Source organism: Labrus bergylta, chromosome 10, assembly GCF_963930695.1.
Source record: "Labrus bergylta chromosome 10, fLabBer1.1, whole genome shotgun sequence".
In the NCBI taxonomy this organism is placed as follows: domain Eukaryota; kingdom Metazoa; phylum Chordata; class Actinopteri; order Labriformes; family Labridae; genus Labrus; species Labrus bergylta.
In genome coordinates this window covers 18,671,037-18,695,692 of record NC_089204.1, presented here as the reverse complement: position 1 = coordinate 18,695,692, position 24,656 = coordinate 18,671,037, and the positions used below count along the sequence as shown (strand labels likewise).

General features: G+C 40.6%; 1 protein-coding gene across 1 annotated transcript; it reads left to right on the top strand.

The window, feature by feature from the left end:
• The first annotated feature begins 208 nt into the window (after positions 1–208).
• Positions 209–24,504, top strand: rgs17 (regulator of G protein signaling 17). The gene is made up of 6 exons (XM_020643073.3): positions 209–359; positions 6,806–7,181; positions 10,068–10,198; positions 14,172–14,246; positions 14,350–14,581; positions 16,236–24,504. Exons 2-6 carry the CDS (start codon positions 7,179–7,181, stop codon positions 16,422–16,424), a joined length of 630 nt encoding a protein of 209 aa, XP_020498729.1. The 5' UTR covers positions 209–359; positions 6,806–7,178; the 3' UTR covers positions 16,425–24,504.
• Positions 24,505–24,656: the final 152 nt, after the last annotated feature.

Here is a 24,656-nt window from a genome sequence, read left to right as displayed (position 1 = left end):
ATTTGCTGCATTTAGTTAAAGTAATAAATTAATAACATCCGGAATGTTCACGTGAATATCTTGTGTTTTGAAGCGTAGATGTCATTTGACGCTGTGTTCATTATAGACTCTGTATGTTGAGCCTCAGCAGTGTCATCTTCTCACCGACTGCAGCCAACAGAGCACCGGTGGCAGCGCGCCTGCGCAGTGCATCCAGGGGCTCGGCGGCGTTCGGTGCTGAAGTGGGGCGGATGGCAGAAAAACAGCGGCGATGGACATTACACCGCAGGATTCCCATATACGATGTCATTAAACAAACATCGGAACACTGCGTTCTCACACCTTTCGCCCTAGGATGCTGACAGCCCAACAAAAAAGGGGTAAGACGCTGATTTGTTTTTCCTGTGCTAACGCTTCCAACACGGGCAGGCTAGCTGGCGTTAGCACGGCGCTAGCTGCTCGCTGCTCAGCTGCCACCTCCTCCTCCTCCTCCTCCTCCTCCTCCTCCTCTCTCTCTCTGCTGCGAGAGATAGCGGATCTCGGGCTTGTCGGCTAACGCTAGCAAGTAAAAAAAAAAAAAAGAAAAGTGGGTGGTGTTTGATTTGTGAGGGATTTGGGTTTACGACAAAGCAGCACGGTGTAGTCACCTCTCGGATGTAGGTGTCAGCCTCGCGGTGTCACCTGGGAGGGGATCTCCTCTTCTTCCCGGCGTGCTGTGACCTGCTGCAGCGGCTTGGCTTAGATGTTTTCGGGGCAGCTGCAGGAGAAACCCGTGCAAAAACAGCCAGCCCCAGCAGTTAGCCAGCAAAGAGCTAGAGCACTGGGGTCCGATGATCCTGCCCACTTCGTATCTGAAGATATGCACAGGCCTTCTGGCAGATGCAACAGTCACAGAGCTGCAAAGTGCATGTGTTATATGCACCACCATGAACTATCCTGTCAGCCTGACTCTTCTTTTTTTTAACACTGCCTCGACTTATTAACACGCTTTTCTTCCCCGCTGTCAAGAAATCATGCTTGGAGGGCACCCACTCTGCAGTTTCCCTTGAGTGTGTTGAGTCAGAGCAGTCGAGTAGTCCAGGTTATGTTGCCACTACATCCTCACACACTTCCTGATTCATCTCATTCAGCTTTTTTTTTTTTTTTTTTTTTTACGCTTCTTATTCTTCTTCTATTACTCATCAAGGGAGTTTTTTCCTTATACGCCGTCTGTCTTATCAGCATATCTGACTCTGATGTTATTTGCTTGTAGGGTGGAGATGTGTTACACTGGAGAGATGTGTCTTTAAACTTCTGCACTCTGCAGTGGGAGAAGACAAAGAGTTCAGCAACACTTACATGATCTCTAAATGTAGTGATATGACTGTCAGTCAAACTGTACACTTCCTATTATCTTCCTATTTTTTTAATGCACATTTGTTTGTACTACAAAAACGATTTTAATGATTGTAAATCAATAATTGTACGATGGGGATGAACACAATGATGACTCTCATTTCTAATCAACTATCAATCAATTGATGTTTAGTCCATAAAATATCAGGCAAAAAAAAAAAGAGTCCTTTCTCAAGTCAAGACCAACAATCCCAAAAAGTATACTTGAAGAACAAATACTTGATCAATTGAGAAGTTGTCTGTTTAAAAAACAAATAGTTCCACATTATTGTTCTGCCATTTGACCATATTATTTATAGACACATTCTTCTATGCACAGACGCAGACAGGCACCATAAGCTCATCAAGCACGTCTGCCCTGTATAGATCAGATAATGGATCAGGTGATTTATTACCAACTCTATTGATAAATGATTCAACACTTGGATTTATTTATTAAGAAATAAAAATCAAGTGTCTTCAATTTAAATATCTCTGTTTTCTTCTAAAAAAATTATGATCAATATAGATTTTTGGAGAGAATAGGATATTTGAGGACGTGCCCATTGATTCTGGAATACATGGATTAAAAACATTGTCATTTCAAACAAAATTCAACATTTTATGGATTCAACTTGTTTAGGAAATAATAACAAGATCTATTGAAAATAACTATTTGTTGCATTTCTAAATTGTTAGCTTATTGATTTATTTTTTCAGGTAGGGAATAGTTGAAGTTACTCTGTGGACTTCGGACTCATGTGAAGGTCACTTAATACAACAACACAAATCTCTGTCTCCCTTTTTAAACTAACTTCTTTATAGGTTTTTGCTGGACCGTGTTCAAACCAGTTTAAACCGACATGAATGGATTTTTATGTTTCCTCGGAAAGATAACTTTAATACCTGATTTTACAGTCGATCTAACAAGTATCAAACAAGACACAGAAATTCTGTTTGAGTGTGGAGCATTGTAGTGTAATCCAGAATAAAAGTGAGGCAGCGAGTTGTCCTAAGGAAGGTATGTGAGGTCTAAATGTGTGCGAGTTGTCTCACTGGTTTTAGCCAAAAAACATTTTATATTTTAAATTCAGATGTGGCTTAAAAGGAACATAATAACAGAATGAGGACATATTATACCCCTTTTCTACCTTTTCAAACAGTCTAAATGAAACATCTGTGCTGTGCTTTGGTCAAAATATAACATGAATCAAGCACCAGAGGAGGTTTGTGACCCTGTATAAACCAGCTCTCTCAGAACGCTCCGTTTTGGTGTGTGTGTCTCTTTAAATGCAATGATCCCGCCCCCTGACTTTTCCCAGGAGACATCCCTCTTCTGCTAGTGAGAATAAAAATGGCGGACCTGCGCAAAAATGTTGCTCTAGGCTGGGGGTGGAGTCCATGTATGGAGATACCAAGAGAGGGGAGGGGATTTTTTTTTTTTTTTTTTTTTTTTTTTTTTTTAACCAGAATCCCACTGTGATGTCACAAGGAGAACACATTAGAAACAGAGCATTTTTCTCTGTGTTGTAAGACTTATGCAGACCACAAACAAAGGACTGGATTGGTTTATTTCACATTTTGTGGGTCGGTAGACACTCAGGTTACACAAATATATGTTCAAAAACATAGTAAAATGGATTTTTCATAATATGTCCCCTTTAATGTAGCTTTTATAACTCAAGGGAAGCCCTAAGCAGACATGCATCAGTAAACTCTATTCTCGGTGTGTTCCCCTGATAATGAGCTATTTCAGGTTGTTTTCTAAATCTCGACTCATTTGACCAGTGTTCCCAGGGCTGAAAAAGCACGGGGGGGGGGGGCTTAACTGAACTCCTCAGTGTGCGTAATGGCAGCGTAGCATGTTGTGGTCTGGCCTATCACACTGACCAGCCTGTTGTTTTAGTTTGATGTCGTTACCACAAGAAAATAAGCTTAGTTGTCTCAAGATAATTAAATCAGTTCATTAAGATAGGAACCCCAGTGTTATTAGACCAGAATGACACAAAGAATAAGTTCAGGTCTTGAGAAATCTGCTGGAGATTACACGTTTTCATGCATGTCCACTTAGGGCTTCCATAGTATACTACATTTTAAATATGACATGTAATGATACAATCTTTTCTCTGTTCAGTCGCTCTTTTTTAATGTGTCTTACTTGCTATTTTCAAGTCACAACCTTAGAACAGATTTAGTGATAGTGCATCACATAAAGAGTCTCCAGTGCCGAGGTCAACATGTGAATACTTCTAAGCTGCTGATATGAGTAAGCAAGTTGTTGGAACAGTCGCTCCTACATAAAAACATGCAGCATCAGGAGGAGGCGCCGAGGCCTTAAGGCTCAACGTCACCTGATTAACCAATGTGTTGTCAAGAAAGTGTTTCAGCTTAATCTTCAGGTAATGACAGCAGCATCATGAGTCAATGACTCTCTAAAGGTTCATTTCCTGAATTACTTTAGACTACATCCCTTAGCTCGTTTCAGATGTCTCATTTCCGTTTGCATTTTGTGTTTCGGGATGTTTTGAACTTCTGCAGCACGACTGTATCGAATTATTCATTTCATGATCGCTTCATGTTTCTTGTTTATTAAGCGATAATACAGTTACAAAAGGTTTGATTTAAATACATCCCAAATGGTCCTCTTTCCCCAGAGCATATGGAAACATCTTCAGGTTTAAAGAAAGGTATTATTTTCAAATAAATAGTCTTAACATAATTTAAACTATATGACGCTGACTCTGTTTTTTTTAAACCATCCCAGATGTTTTAAGTAAGTTTTAAACAAGGGGTGGGACTTTCAGTATATACTGTATTTATACAGAAATATATTGTAATGCCAATAATATCGATATTTTGAGAAGAGAAAAAAAAAAAAAGGTACTCTAAACAGATTTTCCTCGCAATTTGACTCACCAAGTCGCCACTTCATGACTCTTCTCAGTGGCGTTTATGACATGAATGAGGGTAACTTGAATGGTAGTTGGCGATGAAGCATGATAAGAGGTGAAGTTGACTCCAAATTGTGGTGAAAAAGTACTTTCAGGACCTCTTTCCGCAGACTGTGCTTTTTGCGCCGGCAGTTCCCGAAACCTCCTTTTCAGAGCGCTAAAGTTAACTTCTACTTCCCTCTGTAATGTCCGTTAGGTGTGTTTTGATAACTCTGTCTGCATGGTATTTGCTTTAATTCAAAGAAATATCACCAAGAAAACATGAAAAGGATGAAAAGGACTTGTGTCCTGGCATCAGCAGCAGCTCTAGTCCTGGAAATTGTATACTTTAAAAGACGAGTCTGGCTTGCGTCTCCTTGTTGATAAAAGTCCCGCCCCTTCTTGATTTTGATTGGTCCGCGAGGGAGAAGTTTACCATGATGAGCGTGGTGCTGTTTTGAGAGTTTGAAAAGCATTTCACAGAGAGTGATATGGGCACAGCGGCAAAAAAACTGCTGACGACAAGGGTGACAAGTTAACTACGTTAAACTACATCGGTTTTGTTTTGAAAACAGGCGCTACCAGTACAAAAAAAATGCTGTCATTGGATACAGGCCTTAATCCTGCACTTTGACCTTTTAGAGGAATGCTTATTCTGTAGTTAATCATATCATGTTTTTTTTTGCCACCTGCTGTATTAATGATCTCAGAATTGCTGTAATGTGATATTATTGTTATCTTGGGTCACATACATAATATTGCATCGTATGTCACCCTGCCATTCCCGCCCCTAGTTCTAATAGAGAGAAATCCAAAGTCATCCAAGTCAACGTTGGCATGTGGTTTCCTGTCTTCATGGGAAAATGAGAAACACCAGGTGAAAGGTCGGAGAGTGAGAAGAGGAAGTTGTCAAATTGTTAACATTAACTGAATGGAGCCTGACTGATATAACCTTTACTCATAACATTACCTAATATATGTCGTTATAATGAACTGTGAGCATTATTTGATCGGGGTTCAGAGAGCTTCTGCTATCAATTATCTCTACAGTAGCATCTTAAGACAAAACAGAAGATTTCAACAGAACATGAAGACACACCCCCACATGAATAATGGATACGTACAAATATATTTTCAGAGGAGGCGGGGAAATAACCTGTTGTATTTAACAAGGAGAATTTCAGGACATCTACAGACCAAAACGTGAGGTGATAGTTTTCTTTGCCAAGTAGGGCTGGGCGATAAATTAAATGTATCGATAAATGGGGTCGGTGGAAACTCAAGGTTTTCAAAAAGGAAACTCAAGATTTTCTCTTTAACTTACTCCGCCGCTCCCCTTTGCCTCCAGACTTCCTACAGAGTGACCAAAAGTATTTCGCTGAAGTCGCTCTGCCTATTCTGTACTTTCGCTGTATCATGAAACTGCATAGTGCACTTTTAAAAGTCTACAGGTTGCATTTTAACTACCAATACCAATATTTGGAAGCGCAAAAAAAAAAATCTGAGGACGGTATATTGGCCGATATCTTTGTTAGATCTATCTTCGATCTGTTGAGAGCGATAGACTGAGTTGATCCCTCACATGAAGTCATCAAACACGTGTGGGAAAGCTATATGAAGACAAGATGGTCACTCAACTGGAAAGTAACTGCGCATGACGTACATCACCGCTTGACACTGTGATAACGGGTGATAATGCTTGTTGTAATCCATTTTTACGATGTAACCACATTTTGTCACATGACACACCTTGTTTACAGAACTTCACCTCAAACGGACGTAACTTCATTGTTTCCAAGAAGAATATCTGATTCTGCACATAGCCACAACGACCTCAACGTAACTCCCCGTCTTGCACCTGCTGATGTGTTTGCACAAGAGAGTTTACTGTAGTGATAAGCCGGCACACTGCCTCTTTTTTAATAAGAGCATTTCATTGCACGTGGTCATCGCATGTTTTCTTGCAGGTCCAGTCAAACCAACGCTGATAAAACATACAGAAAGGTACTCATAGAAGTGGTTCAGAGATTGTTCTTAGGGCGTAGCGTTGCATTTTTCTTAATGTTTTTTTTTTTTTTTTGATGACTTTTTGAAGTCTCAGATTGCCTCGTCGCCATGTCTCTCTGTGTGGAGGAGACTTGCCCTGCTAGAGGTGAAAGCAGGTCACACACGGACAGGCTGATGGGAGCTGCAGCGGCCAACAATGGCGGAGACTCTTAACATAGTTTTATCTGTTCATTTAGCGCAGGTGCTGTCAAAAACTCTTAGATTGGTGGAGAAAATCCTTCATTTTTATTTCATATGTCACACCCACATTTCAGCAAATTCCACAACTTGTCGCGTTTTATAGTTGGTTCCATTTTCATTCTCAAATTCCATGATTCTGTCGTAAAATCAGCCTGATAGGAGCTATAGATATCCAAACAGTTGTCACCAAAGAAAGGTAACTTTGTTTATTTATTTAGCCTTCATGATTTAGTTACTTTGTTTGACTGTGAGGCCTGTCTTTTCATCTTTTTCAGCTGCTGTACCATCACTGCTCCATGTGCTCTCAAGTCCATCGATGACCCTTTTTCTCCAAAATCAAAGGACGCCTAGGAGTTGCCTGCAAGTGAAATAAGGAAACAGAAAACAGGAGGAAGTTACATTTTCACCTCGGCTGTCAACTACCCCTTTTCTGTGCCTGTCGGACAGGGATGGTGAAACCAGTAACCCCTGTTCACCGTGGTGAAAAGAAGATACCCACATCTCTAGTGAGCAGAAACAGCCAGACCATCAGCCAAACAGACAGTCCAGCAGCAAGTCACTCCGTCGACCAGCCTGCTCTCATCCAGCAACGTATTACCTCATGCCATGACCGCTCTGTGTAACCAGTGTTTAGGAACTCGCTAATTCATGGTAAGTTTGACTTCTGTCTGATATGATTGTGTCATTTTGTTATCTGAAGGAGGAGTAATGTATCCAAGATAAAGTTATAGTCCCCAACTTTTATTTACACATTTTAGATCAAGAGATAGGAAAAAAAAAAAAAAAGTCACTTTCGTTACCAGTTGTAAATCCATAAAAGTCAAAGTAGCTAAAGCAACATAGCTCATTTTCTATTTAAGGTTTCTGGACATTCCCTTGGTTTGCATATTCTAGCCCAGTGCTTTTACACTACCAGTAAAGCCCAGTTTATCAGATTAAGAAGCCCCAATCATCTCTGCTACGAAGAGCAACTATTTTAACACTTCTGATGCTCATTGATGTCACGCTGACTGAAAGACGATGCTTTAAAGCCTAAATATGTGCAGACATGTGTCAAATGATTCATAAATGCACTAAAGTGGCACACCATTACTGTAACTGCTACGATTTGACTATGGTTTACTACCTGATTTAAAAAAGGATGGGGCAGAATAAGAAAGAAAGATGCTAAGTTGATCCCATGTTTGCCACTAAGTCAGTTGTCTTCTTGATATTATCCTCATTCTTGGTGAAAAGGAGAAAAACTGTATCTTCAACACATCTAAATCTTGGAAAAAACAAACACCCCTTTTCAATATTTACAACACAACCGTCTTCCTCATCCATTTTTTTTTTTTTTCCAATCATGTTGGCATATTTGCCTTTCCGCTCTGTATTTGCATGTCCTGTCAATGCGATCTGCTCCTTCCAACTTCAGAACAAAGCTGTGTCCTTGCTGTCGTTTGCATCTAGCGTGCCACAGACACTGCGTGGTAGCTGAATAACTGACGGCCACTTCACTGGCCAGAGGGCGACATTTACATAATGGGCAGGCAGTTTGTCTTAGCCTCACCTGCACATGTGCCATCTGTGAAGCAGAATGCATGTGTGAATGTGAAGAAAAGAGAAGTCTACTTTGTCGATACTTGGACTTAGATTTGAAGTTGTAGGCAATTTCAAGGAGTTTCATTTGAAGCATGACGTCACAGGTAAGACTCCTGTTAATAACTGGTTTCTACATGATGTGATTCTCATGTGATATTAAGCTTAAAGACCCACATTGTGAAGCTAACTCTTTATTTATTATTTTCTTCTCTACATGGTCACAATTAAAGAACTCTTTCTGTCAGGACGTCTTGTTCGTAGCCGATTGTCTTGTGGTTACCTGATACATTGTTTAGTGGTTGACTACCTGTCAGGATGTTTTATTATTTGAGCTAACTTTGCAGCTGAAGGAGGCTTTTTTTCTGGCCTTTTTTTTCTTTCTTCTTCTAATATGCCCACCAAGTATTATGTTCCACCTGAAAGAAAGATGAAAAAAATCTTATTGTAAGTTCTTGTTGCAGGCATTAGAGTGGTTTTCTAAGAGGGTGTTTTTTTATTTTCTATTTAGAGTAGTCTTAAAAGTTGAAGAGTGCTATCAGGGCTGATGTGTGACGTTAAAGTGGCTCTTCACACTCGCTCTACCTGAAAAGGCTGAAGCCTCAGGCACAGTCACCTTCAAAGTATCTCTGAAGTCCAAAGGAATACCCCAGGCGATGACTGGCACAGAGAGAGTCCATAACGACCCGAGTGTGACTCTGCAATGGTGAGGAAGCACACTGTCGTGACTTGCAGATGATGTTAAATAATGCCCGAGCAGTGAGGCAGTCTCATAGAAATAGATCTTGAAAGTCTTAAAGCCCCGACACACTCAGGAGATCGTCGGCTGTTGGTCCTAGATGGACTGTAGGTGAGCTGTTGTCGCCCTAGTTTTTGCGGTGTGTCCGGCTCCGTCGCCCATCCCCCCCCACCCTGTCTGCTTTTTTTTTTTGGCCGATTCGACATGCTGAATCGGCATCGGCGATCGGTGAGTGGAATCTCTCTGATTGGCTTCTCCGAGGTTTCATTCATGGTGTGTCACGGCCTTTGCAAAACTGGTGATAGAACACTTAGGGCAAACAATTCAGCTTACATACCCAAGTTTCTTAATCTAAGAAGCAACTGAGATTGTTTTTTAAAAATCTAATTACAAAAAGAACTTTGTCTCTGTCATCATATATAATGCTCGAGGAGCAACACTCATGAGGGTGAAAGTGTTCAAACTACATGGCAGAGGTTAGTAGCTGAATGACTTTGCTAATGTTGGACTGTGATATAAAACATGGAGCAACAATGCAAAATGTTTTATATCACAGTCCATCAGACACTCTCAAGTTGTAGATCGTTTGTCAGACAAAACAAACATATTGAAACATGACCATGTGGACCCTGCTACTGTACAACACGTTTTTTTTTTTTTGTATTTTGAGTTTATTTTCATGACGTCATCAGATTTGTCATGTTGTGACAGTTTAATGCTGCTATACTCTGATGGAACCTTATTCCGCACATGATGCTTGTGGTGTCTGTGCACTTTGAGTTGCCTTGTTGCTGAAATGTGCTATATTACATAAATAAACTTGCCTTGCCTTGCCTGTGTCTCTTGAACTCGTTGAAATGTGTTTGTGAGTGTGTGTGTTTGTGTATGTAGTGTCTGTCTGTCTGAGCCAAGTGAAAGACTTGGCCTGATGCCAGAAACCTTCGTACCGTACAAGGAAGGGAATCCTTTCTGTCCTGCTTAAGTGCTCTCACTCTCTCTCTCTCGCTTCATCTGTATCTCTCTCTCTCGCAAACAAACCCACACACACTATACATTAAGCAACACAGTTTTTTATCCCCCCCCACTCTAAAGATATCTATTGCTGGTTGGTCGCAATGCAGACATGTTGTCAAAATATGAAACAACACTTTCTCTTTTATTGTTATTCTATTTATAGGGTGTTTATTGTGTTTATGTGGTGTGTGTCCTTTGTGAAGCCCCGCAGTGTGAGTGGAGTGGAGATGAGAAAAAGGCAGGCGGCACACATCGAGGCCCCTCCCCAGGCCCCTGGACAGCCCCGACCCAACACCTGCTGCCTCTGCTGGTGCGGCTGCTGCAAGTGTCTCTGGTAAGAAAATACTGCACTGCAATAAATGATCAATATCTGTTAAACTATGCCTGCCTTTATGAACTATTAGATATTGTACTATACTATAGTGTACTACATCATGGTATGCAATGCCATTATACTGATACATACGGTAAAATATTACGCTCCTGGTCTGTTATACTTTGGTCGGGGTGAATGCTCGATTCTGATTGGCCCATGTGTCACATGAGTGTCCATTAACTTTTGATATATATGGTTCAGGCCTCCATATCGTCCATTAATTCCTTATAATGGACAACTCGTCGGGGGGTTATCACTAACATATACTATTCTTAACTCTACTTTATAGTTCTATACTCAGCACTCACGGCATTCAGCCGAACCAACGTCCGTGCCAGCCCCCCCTTCAAACTTCATAACAAAAAACTGACTTTAAAGTGAACAAATTGTTTACTTGTGTTATACTTGTTCCTGATCTATTCGCTCACTCGTTCTGAAATGAACTTGACCACCTCTGACTGATCGGTATTGTATTTAGTTGTTTTAACCTAGTTACATTACATTTTGAACCAACTAGAGGCTGTTAATCTCCAACGGCCGCAAGCACCAGCTAGTTGTTTTTAGCATGTGAGGTCACATGTCAGCAGGACTGCTCACAACATCTCTGCTACTCTCACATCGGCAACATGAAGACTGTTTGCTGTGAATGCTGACTGACACTCGTGCACAAAAAAAGAGATGTTAACAACCTTAAAGAGGACATCTGCAGGCTTTCTGAGGAGTGGCAGAAGAAAGATACCATGCTTTCTAGCTACATCAACATGGCAGCTTCTCAGTCTAAGGGGATCCTGGCATCTCAGCTACCTTGCTGGGGGATCCTGTGTGCCCTTGATCCTCCTTCTGCTTGACCCCAAACCCTTGTGTGTCATGGACGGAGGTAGTGCCCAAGAAAGGGGCGAGACTGTCCAGGTCTCTCCCACTGCTTCTCCTTACTAATCACTACTCGGCGATGCAGGATGAGGTCCCAGATGATCCAGGTGAGGCTGGTGGGACGTACTCTGGTTCTGTCTGAGCCCCCACAAAGTCCGCACAGTATGCCTCTGATGCAACTGTCACTGCCTCCTGTCCTCCTGACGCCTCGGCTGCTGCAACATCCTCTGCAACAGCTGATGCAGCCTCTGCATCCTCTCCAACCACGGTGGCGGTCTCCTCTGCATCCTCTGTGGCCTCCTCTCCACCCGTCGCTGGTGCGGCCACCAGACCGAGCAGCTGTCTGGTCCAACGTAGAACAGCAGAGCAAACAAACGTTGGAGGCTCTCCTCCTTCCACCTTGAATGCAGGCGTTAATAGACTCCCTCACCTGCAGCCGGTACAGGAATGGTACCCCCTCACCACAGCATTCACCTGTCAAGACCGCATCGCCTCAGCCAGTGAGCCCACTCCGCTGGAATGTCTCCTGGAAATGCACGGTCCTCCAAGGTCAGCACCAAGCCACTCGGATAATCTGCGACTCCATGATAAGGAATATCCGTTTTTTTCGATGCCAGCACTCTCTGCCTCCCTGCTGCTACTGTCCCCGTCATTTTGAAGAAATCTCTGGAGCGTTCTGCCCTCTCTTCCCACCACCAATACTCACCTTTTTCTCACATGGGCATTAACAACACATCCCATCAACAGTCTGAACTGTACCTGAGTACTTTATCCAACTTTCTAAGATCTTAAAGCGAACTGGTAAATCCATTTTCATCTCCGGATCCGCTGCGCTCCACCGCAGCTCGTTTCAGCCGAGACCCCAACCTCTACCACTGGCTGCAGTCCACATGCAGGGCTCACAAACGTGGCTTTTATTGACAATTTGAATCTGTTCTGGAACCGCCGCTCTCTTTTTAAAATGGACGGACTTCATCCAAACTGAGTGGGCTCTCAGTTGCTAACTACAAACATCCAGCGCACAGTGCAGTACACTCCACCTAACTGACTATCAACACATGAAGCCATCAACACAGCTGACTCCCCTTCTTCCTCTACGGTTCCTCCACAGAAAACTGATCCCCTTGCCAGCCCCCTCTACCATCCAACAGTCAGCTCTGTCAATCCCACATTCACTGACCACGTTTTAAATCGAGACTGTCATTACTAACAGATCTCCAAACAAAAACAAAAGCACTACCAAATCTATAAAAAAAAATAAAAAAAACATGTGAATGTATTGACCTCCCGAGAATAAAAAGGAGCCTCATCGCAACCAAAATAGAAGTAGAATGAAGTCGATAAAAAAAACGGTCAAAAAAAGTTAGCAACTCTCTCCACTATGTGAACCAAATAAATGATTTGTTTTCTCGCTTAGTGGTGGAAAAAAACCAGGCTGGCTTTTCTTGTATGCATGGAGGAGAATAATGAACAGCCAGATTTGATGATAATGATTAAGATTATGAGTTTTAGCTTCATAACAAACCTTTTTAACCTGAAAATTGTAAACTAAAGTACTCACAGTTAACTGAACAACAAGTGATTGAGTGTCATTAAACCTTTAGATTTTACTGAGGGTAACAAACTCCTTATTACCCCTGAGCAAGGCACCGAACTCAGTAAGTGCTGTGGGGCTCCTGCAGCTTCCTCCCTGCTGCTGCACTCTCACTGCAGGGAGAGAGGGGTGAATGAAACATTGTTTTCAGGCAGTGAATGGTGAATGTGCAGCTTCTTTCACACCACTTCATCTGAAGTGGTGGCAGCTTGTGGACTGGGCTCAGAGTGAGTGAGCTCTGTGACTCCGCTGTGTGTTTTCCAGTCAAAAGCTGGTGTCAAATAGCCGGAATGGGCCTGTAATCTTCAGTACCTTTTAAAAAAAATGTTTATTTATCTAAGTGTTAAGGCTAGGAGGAATAATTTTCCTTTTCAGTGAAAGTTTATTCTAGAAGAAAATCACTGACTTCTCAGTGCGTTTAAGTTTTTGAGACTAGAAAGGTTGTGTCATGAAAAACTGGTCTTTTAATGTTTTTTTTGTTTTTATCCTCTCTTCGTTTTTCTTTCTTCTGTACTTTCTAACCCCCTCCCCTCCCCCAACTCCCTCCTCACTCGCCCTTACACAGGGCCCTTATCTAGTCGGGGTGCCTTCTATTTCCATCCACACATCACATGCAAAACAGCTGTGAAGAACAGCCTGTATATTTAGCTGTATTGTGAGGAGGCCGGGGGGCTGCAACTAGCTTAGCCCATTACCGCTACACAATGGGGACTTTGACAAGAGACAGAAAGAGGAAGGAAAGATCTTCCATGCTGGGACAAAAATAGACCTATCAGTGTGTGTTGCATTGTGGCCTCTGCAAGTGTGACTGAGCTCCGATAGACACAGCGGCTACATATGCGTTTCAAGTGTTTAAATAATGGTGTGAACTGTAGCTCTGTTATTTTATTTTCATTCAAAATGGGTTTCCTGGAGCGCTGGATAGCCTAGTGGTTATGCCATGTGCCCCATGTACAAAGGCTCCGACCTCGGCCCTTTGCTGTATTTCATCCACCACTGTCTTCTCTTAACATTTCCTGCCCCACTTCAGCTGTCCTATCCAATAAAGACAAAAGTGGGCAATAAATATCTTTAAAAAAACAAAATGTGTTTCCTAATCGTAATTTTCAAGAATCAAAGTTTGCTGATTTAGAGATTTCATTGCATGCACAGCTGGAAATCAAACATACTTTCATTTCTTGACCACACCTGGCAGGCTGCGTGTGGTGGTAAACGCTTTAAGCGTTTCTCAAACAATCTAGAATTGCAATAGTTGAACACATGGACACAAAAAGGGACTTCCAAGCTTGCATAGATTTTTATAACAAACTTTAACTCCGATCTGGAAATGCAGAAACACAACCACATCATCTCAGCGTATTTCAGTGAATCTAATGATAACTCAAATGTATCTAAAGTCAAGAAACATGTCAAGTGTTTTGTTTTTTTTGGCGAGTATTAAAATTATAATTTTTGTCTTCAATCGAGGAATGAAGACAGACTTGAGAGGAGTGAGCGACAGACCTGCACCAAGATGGATAGTATTGAAGCAACAGAAGAACAGTAAGTAGAGCCATCATCCGCTCAGTCTTACATGTTCATGTCTGGATCATTGTGTGTCAGTTCCACACACACTTTGTATTTATTATTTAACGTCTGTCTGCAGATACCCAAGTCTCGAAGAGGTGCTGTCGTGGGCGCGGAGCTTTGAGATGATGCTGCGCTCGTTGGAGGGCCGGGAGGTCTTCCAGGAGTTCCTGCGCTCGGAGTACAGCGAGGACAACCTGCTTTTCTGGTTGGCCTGTGAAGAGCTGAAAAAGGAGACAAATCCCACCGTGGTGGAGGAGAAGGCGAGGATCATATATGAAGACTACGTGTCCATATTATCACCCAAAGAGGTACCGTTTCTATGTACCACCAGAAATTAGAGCAAAAACTAAAAATGTATTTTTACCTAGTGTGCTATGACTGTCATTTAGAGCAGTGGTTCTCAAATTGTCTAGTCTCAGGTCCTTGAAAAATCACGACCAAAATTGCTGATATTTTTGGACCAATCAGATCTATTGACTGAAAAACTGTACGTTTCGACCCCCTGGTGTTACAAAACTTGTGACAGAAGAAAGAAACTGAAAAAAAAAAACATGTTTAAAAAGCGCTTAACAGACTTTTTAAACATGTTTTTTTCCAGGCACACATTGATGACCCAATGAAAATGGCTCCGTGACCCACCTCTGGGTCCTGACCCACCAGTTGAGAACCACTGATTTAGAGTAGATCATGTCAAAGCTACTCTGCTGTAGGCTCTTACTTTGTGTTTCCATCGAGAGGAAGTCTCCATGTGGCCTGTAAGTAGTTGAGTCTGAATGTTTGAATATGACCAAAACATTTGCATTTGTTGCTGTGTTATGAAAGCTGTTGACATCCTACTGACACCACACTCGTAGAGAATCAGAAGTTTAGTGGATAAACTTTTTGGCACCACCTGTGCTCAGACGAACCCTTTAAAAATCTCACTAACATTACTCTACGGAGACAAAATAAAATAGAGAGAAAACCAAGTGAAACCATAATGCTGAATTAAGTAATATAAGCAGTGTTTCCTGTGACCTCTTTCCCCTTCAAAATAAAGGCAATTTATGTGCAGTGGTTTTACTTCAGCAGAGCATGAATGTCTTTTACTCATTTCACTCTGCTGTTCAGCCAATTGAGAAATACATAGCAGGAATGACGATAGAGACGAGCTAAACAAACAGGCACGTCCTTCACAGAGTGAATCAACTTCATTAATGAGCTGCGTACACCAGGTTCTGTGTGCTGCACGTTACCAACACACAAAACTATTTTCTGGAGAAAAAGTACTTAATGTTGGAGATGAGCACTGTCTTGAGTCATACTGTGTGTCTCTCGGTGTAATATTACAAACATGTAAGCTGTGCATTACAAAGATGGTAAAGCAAACAAAGAGTCTCAATCACACACTCAAACACTAACTAACTCTCAATCTTTTATATACATACATAGTACATACACTGTACACAGTCAAGGCAGGACGAAGGAATACCCCATCCACATTCATTCAGGACATCTTAAAACTTCTAGTCAACATTTGAATGGGACTTCTCCATCCCCTCCTTAGTACCTTTAGGGCTCAGCATGAGGTCGCAACCCACATTTTGGGAATCAATGATGTATCTGTTGCATTATTACACCTTTGAGATGAATTTAACCACAAACCTGGTTAGCACTAATGTTACCCCCATGTTGTAACAGCGTGACAGGTCCACTTATCACAAAGTTTGAAATGACCAAAAAAAACACTCCGGCTGTATGTGAAAGGCAAAAGCAAAGCCCTAATGTTGGTCTAAACCTGCCCATTGGTCATGTTGGGAAGAGTAGGGATCAGCAACATTGCTTCCAACTGTATGAAGTAGAACTGTGTCTTCCTTAAGAGTCTGTGTAATATCTTTATAAAGCCACTGGATTGTAGAAACCCTTTTAAAAAAAAAAAAAAGCCTCTGGGGTTCAAGAAATAAACTCGTTTTCCTCCACCAGGTGAGTCTCGATTCACGGGTCAGAGAAGGAATAAACCTGACCCTGGCAGAGCCCAGTAACCTGATGTACGAGGAGGCCCAGTTCCAGATCTACACCCTGATGCACCGCGACTCCTTCCCCCGTTTCCTCAACTCCACCGTTTACAGAGACCTCCTGGCCAACAGGAGGCGCGCCTGCCTCGACACCTAGACCCATCTGACCTCTGTCATCGCCATCGTACGCCAACGAGACTACTACTTAAACTTCAAATACTACTATGGTGCCAGAAGTTGGGTTTGAAAATCTCTCCCTGTTTTTTGTTTTTTTTGATGAAGAGACTGAATTACATCCAAGATAGCTGATTTGTTTTTGGTTTTGTTTTTTGTTTTTTGTTTTTTTTTAAGCAATTTCTATCCAGTTCTCCACTGGTGCCAGGTCGGCCTTTGCTGGTTGGTTATTGGTCAGTTTGAGACCATTAATGCTGGCCAGTGATTGTTTTGCTAGCAGTTTGTGATGTTTGTTAAGGCTGACTGGCCAACTCACGTGTGGGCCCGTTGGTTGAAGCTGCCAACATGATGGAGAGCTGTTAGTTAACTGTGGACATCGACTCCTCAGATGCTGGGGACGAAAAGAGAGAGAGACGGAAAAGACATGCTAACTGTTCCTGTACTGTAATATTTAGACCTCATACTTTGTCCTTTACTTTAATATTCTCTTTCTTTACTCATTCTTTCATATCGTTTTTTTTTTTTTTTATCTTGTCCCATTCCTCGGATGTGTTTTATTTCTTTTTCTGTCTGAACACACCAAGATGTTGGTGGGAGTTAGGGCATCTTTTGCCCATTGTTCCTGTAGAAGCACTGGCTCTGCATGAAACTCTCTCTCTCTCTACAGTAGCTTGACGATGTAAGCCGCGGACTGCAACCGTTTTTGAATATTGAGATGTATTAGGACAGGTGACCTGTCTTTCTGGCTGTCTATGTTCAGTGAAGGGAAAAAGTACACCTCTGCCAATTTAGAGCTTACTGCATTTTTTATTGAGGAGACATGGAGGCTCCTACAGCGAAGGCAGTCGCAGCAGCACCTACACATGCGTCCATCCAGATGTCCATCTATCCGTCCATCTGTCAGTAGAAGCACTTTCCTTCTTTAGGATTCTTTAACTGGGAGAAGTAAGGGCTAGAATTGTGGTTGGGCAGCTACATGTGTTACTCATGAACTTTCAAACAAAGAAATCTCTCCGCTGAGAAAATCACAATGCCTTTACATGTAAGAAAAGGCAGCACAAGGGCTGCTTTGAGTTTTTTTTCTGGAGAGCAACCACAGTTTGTCCAATGATCCCTACATCCCATCTTTTTTCCCCTCCCTCCAACTCAGACCATCACAGCCTGACAAGCACAGGTGCCCAATGTGTGTGTGTATGTGTGTGTGTGTGTGTGTGTGTGTGTGGGGTGGGGGGGGGGGGGAGGAGAGAAAACCAGCTGGACAAAATAACCATAAACAAACCAACATTGACCGAGCAAAGTCATCTACATTTTAAAATGATTGCGTAGAACAGAGGTTTTACCTTTTAAGTGTTGGAAAAGTGAATTGAACTTTGTGGGAAAGCTGATTTTGCATAAAGAAATAAGCAGATTCAGCAGGCACTGGTGTTATTAAAGGGCTTTTGGGCCCTGGCCTTTGCCTGTAAGGCTTTAGCTTTGGATGCTGCAGGTAACTTGACAGTCGTTGGACTGGGATGTCCAATATCAATCTGGAGATATGTGACCCGGGTGCCAAACATGATGTCAAAGATGCTGTGTAAAGATATTAGATGTGACTGGTCTCTGCCATTTCGTTACATGTCTGTTTCTCTACAGATATCTACTGCATACTGAAGACACTCGATTTTTTCCTAGAGCTAGTGGAGAGGGTTGGTATAATAATACTAACATGCTAACGTTACGGGCTAGCAAATCATTTTGTGTAGTCATGCTACAGGCTAGCCTCGTCAACAAGGCTAACTATGTTTAAGCATGCTGCAGGCAGCTAGCATGTTTGTGCTAGCAATGCTAATCTTCCATCCCACTGCCAGCCCTCTCACTCTCTGGTCGGTTTTTAAATCTGACTTTGACAGCATGCGATGATAATTGCTATATGTATGTGTGTATGGTATAGTTAACACACCCAACGAAACATTTTTGAAAATACATTTCTGTGGTTTTTGCCAAATGTCCCATTTAAAAATGATAAAAGTATATAAATGGAACTTTTTTTAATGATGATGTGAACATGAACTTTGTTCCTGGCCTGTGGATGTGCAGTAGAAAGAGCATGAGTGCAGTATGCTATTTTTCATGTTCAATCAACCAGGCCTCTGAGTATATACGTATTCTACCACATGATGTTTAGCAGACCTTCTGGTTTGGTGGTTAATGCGTCTTAAAAGTGTCAACGAAAGAGTGCCACTCCTCAAGGATAAATGTGGGCATCATTGTTGCCACTTACTTTTATCTACCTGAAGTTTATGTGCCAAGTTGGTCTAGATTCCCTTTGAAAATGCAGAATGTCTAGCAGACTATTATAATTGGATGTAGTTAGTAATAAAAGATTGGAGTCTACCTTAACCTTTGTCCCACTACCTTAGATTTGTTTTGAATTGAATTTTGTTAAATGAATTTGCATGACACCTGTCAGAAAATGCAATATCGTATGTCTAGTTAGTAAAGTTTACTAGCGAAACTAAATAAGGAAACTAATTAAATTTATCTTTTTTTTTTTTTTTTTTTTAAGCTATAGAAATTCTCTACAAAAGGCCTAAGTGAAAGAGTCCACAGAGTCAACCCCGTTTTACTCCCAACTTACTTTCACTCACTGTTAAATGCTGACTGGATGAAACTGCCAGTTCTAAACCAACTCATCATATTGATACAGAAGCTTTCAGTCAAGTTCTTGTTTAAGTTAATGAAATATATGCTGCAATGTCCAGAAAGCAAGTCTAAACCAATAACCACCCAGCAGAAAGTGTACTATATATTTAATCTCACAACACAGTACTCACTTTAGACTACATTGATACCCATGAGGACTTGATTCATAGTTCTTAGATGCTGTAATGAAGATCTGTGCATGCAAGTGCTCAGTTGTTCAGTGGTAGATACAGATTCAGGGTCATTCACCAACTCTGACACTGAAGGAGAGATTTTCCAGAAAAGCATTTCAGGAGTTGTATGTCGACTATTCTGTCATTTTTGACTCAGCAGGAGGAAGCCTGCCACTCTTAAATCTCTCCATCAGGCACATTTCTCCACTACCCAGTACAGCTATGTTTCCTTGTTGCTGAGTCTATACAGTAATCAACACAAGAATGTTTCACCAAGAACCAGAAAATGAAATCATGGTGCAATTAAACCGAGTTTACATGTATAAATTGTGAGATGTGTGTACCTTGTTAAATATTCTGTATGTTGGGAAGCTTACTGTCTCCGGTGAGAGCAGAGAAGCCAGCAGGTTTTGTCGCTGGCCTGAGACTTTGCGCTGTGCTAAAAGCGGTTAGCACTCTCCGGGGTTTACAGGGAGGACAGACACAGCAGAAACCCAGGTAACAGTGTTTTACAGGGAGGACAGGCAAAGCAGATAGAATGATTTTCTGCTTCAGTCCTTTCCTTTTTACTTATTGTGACTTTTACATAGCTAGGGGAGGGGAGGGGGGGTACACAGCTGTTTATTTTTATTAACTGCATTTCAAATGTGGATTTTACAAGCAATGCTAATGATGTGAAGTGATGTAGTGTCATCACTGAGTTTGGATTTTTTGTCTTTAAAATCCCATGGGTACCAAGTGAGCGGGTGTTTTGAAACATGGCTGTGGTTTGGTTTTATTTGACTGAAGAATACAACACATTGAGAGCTGAAGTGTCCTGATTTGTTGGAGGAGGTTTGAGAAACTTTGGCCTTAATGACATTTTTTTTTTCATTGTATAAAAAAAACAACAACAACGTCTCTGTAGGCTTTTCACTACCTCTCATGTTGGTTAATTTATTTCACATCTAGTTGTCAATTTACAAGTTGTTTTTAGATCTACTTGAAGCCTAACACTGTAAACAAAATGTGCACAGAAAAAAAAGACTATGTATATGACCAGAGGGGTTAAAGAGAGTTTGGCCTAGTCCACTTTTTTTTGTATGTATGTTTGTTTTTAATTATGCTGAGCTGAACTAGATTTTGCATCTCTGTAAAGAATTCAGGAATCCACTGTCTAAGGGCTAATCCCATTTTGCCTATGCAAATCTGTTACTGTGGGTGAGTTGGGAAAGGGCGAACTACCGCACCTTTCATCGGGTTTAGATGGACCATGGTTTACATTGCCCTTTGCTGGTATTCTTCAATCTTATTCAGCAAAAATGTACGCTTATTTTTGTTTCTATATAAATATATATAAAATCTATATATATATATAACAAGTAATATACAGAGAAAATAGTATATGCCTTCGTGATGATAAAAAAAAGAAACCTTTCTGAAAACAAATAAATGTGTGGTTGTCTGACATTATGTTGCTGTGTGCTGGAGTCTTGGTAAGATGATAAAGATGACTGAAATTAAACTGACAGTTAAGAGGGGAAAAAGTAATTTCTCAGTAGTAGCTGACCCTGTGCAGTAGTTGTGAAAGCATTGTTTATTTAAGGCTCAACCACATCATGACTGTCTGTGACACATTTTTTTATCCAGCCTTGGCCTGTTATGTTAATTAGGTATGTGGGCCAATATCGATTTGTCATAGTTTTTATTGTTAATTTTGGTTAATTTTACAGCAACACCGTTACTTTTGTTAAGCAAAGGCTATTGTTGCCCCAGCGGACAGTTGGGGGGGGGGGGGGGGGATAAGGGCAGATGATGGGCTACATGTGCAAAATAGCACAAGTAGAATAGAGTCATCATAAAGTCAGCAAAATTCAGTAATGTCAATAACATCTGTTTAAAGTTTGCCAACATTAGCCACAACAATTGAGTGGTCTCACCAGACCAAGTGAGGCTGAAGCACCAAAACCTTTGAATAAATTAGCCGAGGTGCATTAACTGTTTAACAATTTGTTATTTGTTTGACAACTTTTATCTCTAAATTAAAAAGTTGCAGAGTCTGACTTTGAAGGGCTGAGTTGGAGCAAACCTTGAAACAAGATGGGTCATTAATGGTATCTGCATTTGAGATGTGCACTGTCCAAACAAGCAAGTCACATTATAAAACCAGTATGTCATTCATAAAAAAAATCCACAAATCATGAAATCATAAAGAGTTTATCAGGATCTTTTCATTGTTTGTCAGTGAAAGCTGATGTGAGTCTCAAAGTAAAGCACCGTGTCATCAGCAAACAACAGCAACTTATTTTTCTATTCTTCTTGTTCTTTTTGTAGCCATGTCCATTCAGACTATCACTGTGTTAATATGGTAGCATTGATAAAGGAAACATCAGCAAAAGTGGGTTTTCTTTTTAATACTCCACTGGAGAAAAGTCAGTAGTATGTTACTGAGAAGATCGATCTCGCAAGCCATCTCCAGCTTCTAGTTGAGGTTCGATTTTGGGTTTGATAATTTATTTTCTTATTTTTTTACAGACGATTTAGCTCCTGAACAGATATGGAAGTGAGAATAGAAGGGGTTGATGTATACATTTATCCAACTATTCCTCACAATGTATCATGGCTCTAGAAAGGTTGATTTGAAACCTAGTTTGTGTGTTCCCTGTGTGTTGGATTTGGTGCCTCTTAATGCTTCAAAACAGACCTCGAGATCTCTTTCTGTCTTTTTTTGCTCTGTCTGTCTCACTTCCTCTCCCTGTAAAAACAAACGATGCTGTTAGCAGTAGGAGCAGAGACAGCAAAATCACACAGATGTTTGTTTCCTCCGACATAAATGGTCACCCTCATTATTTGGTTTGAACCTCTCCGAGGGGTGTTTAAGCTACAAAGGAAAGTGATTATGCTCGTGCAAGTACTGGATGAAGTTGGATTGAAACAGATTTAGGCAATCACTTTTCTCTTTATTGATTTAGATGCCTAAGCCTCAAGGGTTTTTTTGTCATGCCTTTGTAGATAGATCGCAGATGATCCGTGGGTGAAAACAAAAACAATTTTACAGTCACTTTAGGCGATTAAAAAAAGTGAAATTTTTTCTATTCAGCATGCTTTTGCTAAATAAATGAAATAATTCAGTTATTTGCTATAAACGATACTGTATGAGTATGTATTCAAGTACTGCAGTATGCAGACAATTAAAAATATCAGAAACTCTTTTAAGAGGTTCATATTTTTCTTCTAGTATGTTTCACTAATATTGATGGTTATGAGTTCTCAATTCTTGTTTTGAGTGTCTTATGAATTGCCAGAATAACTTAATGACCCTATTTGTATTAACAAATATACTCTATGGCTGGTTACTTACTACCACATGCATGTCTTGCCGAGTAATTTAACCAAGACAGTGATAGGTGCAGTCTTTTTTTTCCGATCAGAAGTTAGGTCAATCCAGAGCAGCAACTTTGTTTTTCTGGTTGCTTGACAGCTTTGATGATGACTGGGTTCCTGACCATTTCATTGACACCAAACTAGGAAATTTGATCCTAGTGGTCACTGCTGGTAAACAAGGATATGCAAGTGAAATATATTCCCTTAAAGACCATTATCTTTCTGCACATAGAGAATGAGGGCTCTAAAGGCTTAGCATCAAACAGCAGCCACAAAGAGTAAGCCTATGAGTTCAACAAATTGTGCAACTTCCTTGAACATCTCAGAGCACCGTGTTGCTAACCCTCAGGGTCGGCCTGAAGAAACATCGGGTTGCTTTTCATCATGACTTTGAATTTTATCAAAGGAAACTGATCATCACTTGTTGATACTCGGTTGCTATCAAAAAGCGCCCTGAGATGCAAAAAAAACCTTCAAGTGTAGCAGTAGGGGGGAAAGATGTCTCCATTACAAGTCCAACCTTGAAGAATATACTGTAAAGCTGTACTTCAAGAAAATGCTGGTACAAATTAACAGAACTACTTATTATGAAACGTTTACATTGCGAGAAACAAAAAATAATTTTAGCATTGGCAATTCCCTGCTTGATAGTGCAATGCAGATGTGACAGTATTTTAATCAAGGAGAGTAAAATAAAAGTTAGTTAAAACATTTATAACAAAAATTTGCTGAGTAAAGCAGTAGTTAAAATGTGAGGGGTGTGTGGAGTCATCTTCTTCCTAAGTTTTAGAAGAGCAAATTGATACCACTCTTGAATCTGTGCTTACTGTGAAGCTACAGCCATACAGCTAATTTGTTTAGCTAGTACTAGCTAGTAGGTTGAAACTGCGTGCCTGGTTCTGTTCATATCAAAAACCCACTCAATTTTGTCATGTACATGTATGAACAACAGCGACAAATGTAAAACAAAATGTTGATATTTGTTTAAAAGGGGGTAAAGTTTGAGACTATTCCAAGATAGCTAAACATGAATTGTCTTGTCTTGCCAAGCTAAGCTGCCCGTCTGCTAGCTCCACTTTCATATTTATCATACAGACTTGAGAGTGGTATTACTCTTCTCAACTAACTTTCCACAAGCAAATGCATATATTTATGAGGTATAAAACTACCCTTTCAGAAGATAAAATAACAGTTTAGCTATACATTTTTAAACGAATGAAAAAAACAGGTTTAATTTGTGATACAGTGGTCATGAGACTGTACATGTGAGTAAGATATAACAGTACTTTATTGTTGGAAATTATCTATCTTTTGTTTCAATGTAAGCAGGTCAAAGTTATCATTATAAAATGAAACATTGTGTTCGACTCAAATTGTTCCTTTCCATTAAACACAATTTGTTTTTTGCTGTTATTTCTGTCATCTCTGAATCATCCATTTTATAATCTATTTCATATTAAACATGAAGGACTTTGTAAACCTGATGTGGATTAAAAGCAACCACATCAGGTCCTACTGAAATTGTAACCATGTCACATAAAAGAAATATGGTGAATATTTTCATTTGTTTTGAATTATTTTTAATTTATTTTAACAGGATGCTTTTTTCAGTTATTGATATTTTTTTTATTTAATCTCAAAAGAGTTACCATTATGTCAACATTGTCATCTGTTGTGGTACATTTTGTTCTATGGTTCAGTCTCTTTGTTTACAAGATGACATCTTGCATTAAGAGAAAAACTCTAATCTATGGTAACTGCCCTTGATTATCTGTAATTTAACTAGTGCTGCTAGAGAAAGAAATCTAAATGTAACAACTTACAATAAATACTTAATAGATTTTTTCCAAGTGTGATTGTGTGGTTATTTGTCTGTATATGCATTCTGCACATTCAGTTTTGAGTTCCTATAGTTTCAGGGCCGGCAGAAGTTCAGTCGGTAGGGACTTGGGTTGGAAATCATGCTTGGGTTGGGACCAACAGAGTTACTGGTTCAA

Bases quoted from the DNA above. Each gene is read 5' to 3' on its own strand.
- rgs17 (XM_020643073.3), top strand. The intron at 14,247-14,349 runs GTAAGTAGAGCC...GTCTGTCTGCAG, and splicing joins ATTGAAGCAACAGAAGAACA to ATACCCAAGTCTCGAAGAGG. The intron at 14,582-16,235 runs GTACCGTTTCTA...TTCCTCCACCAG, and splicing joins CCATATTATCACCCAAAGAG to GTGAGTCTCGATTCACGGGT.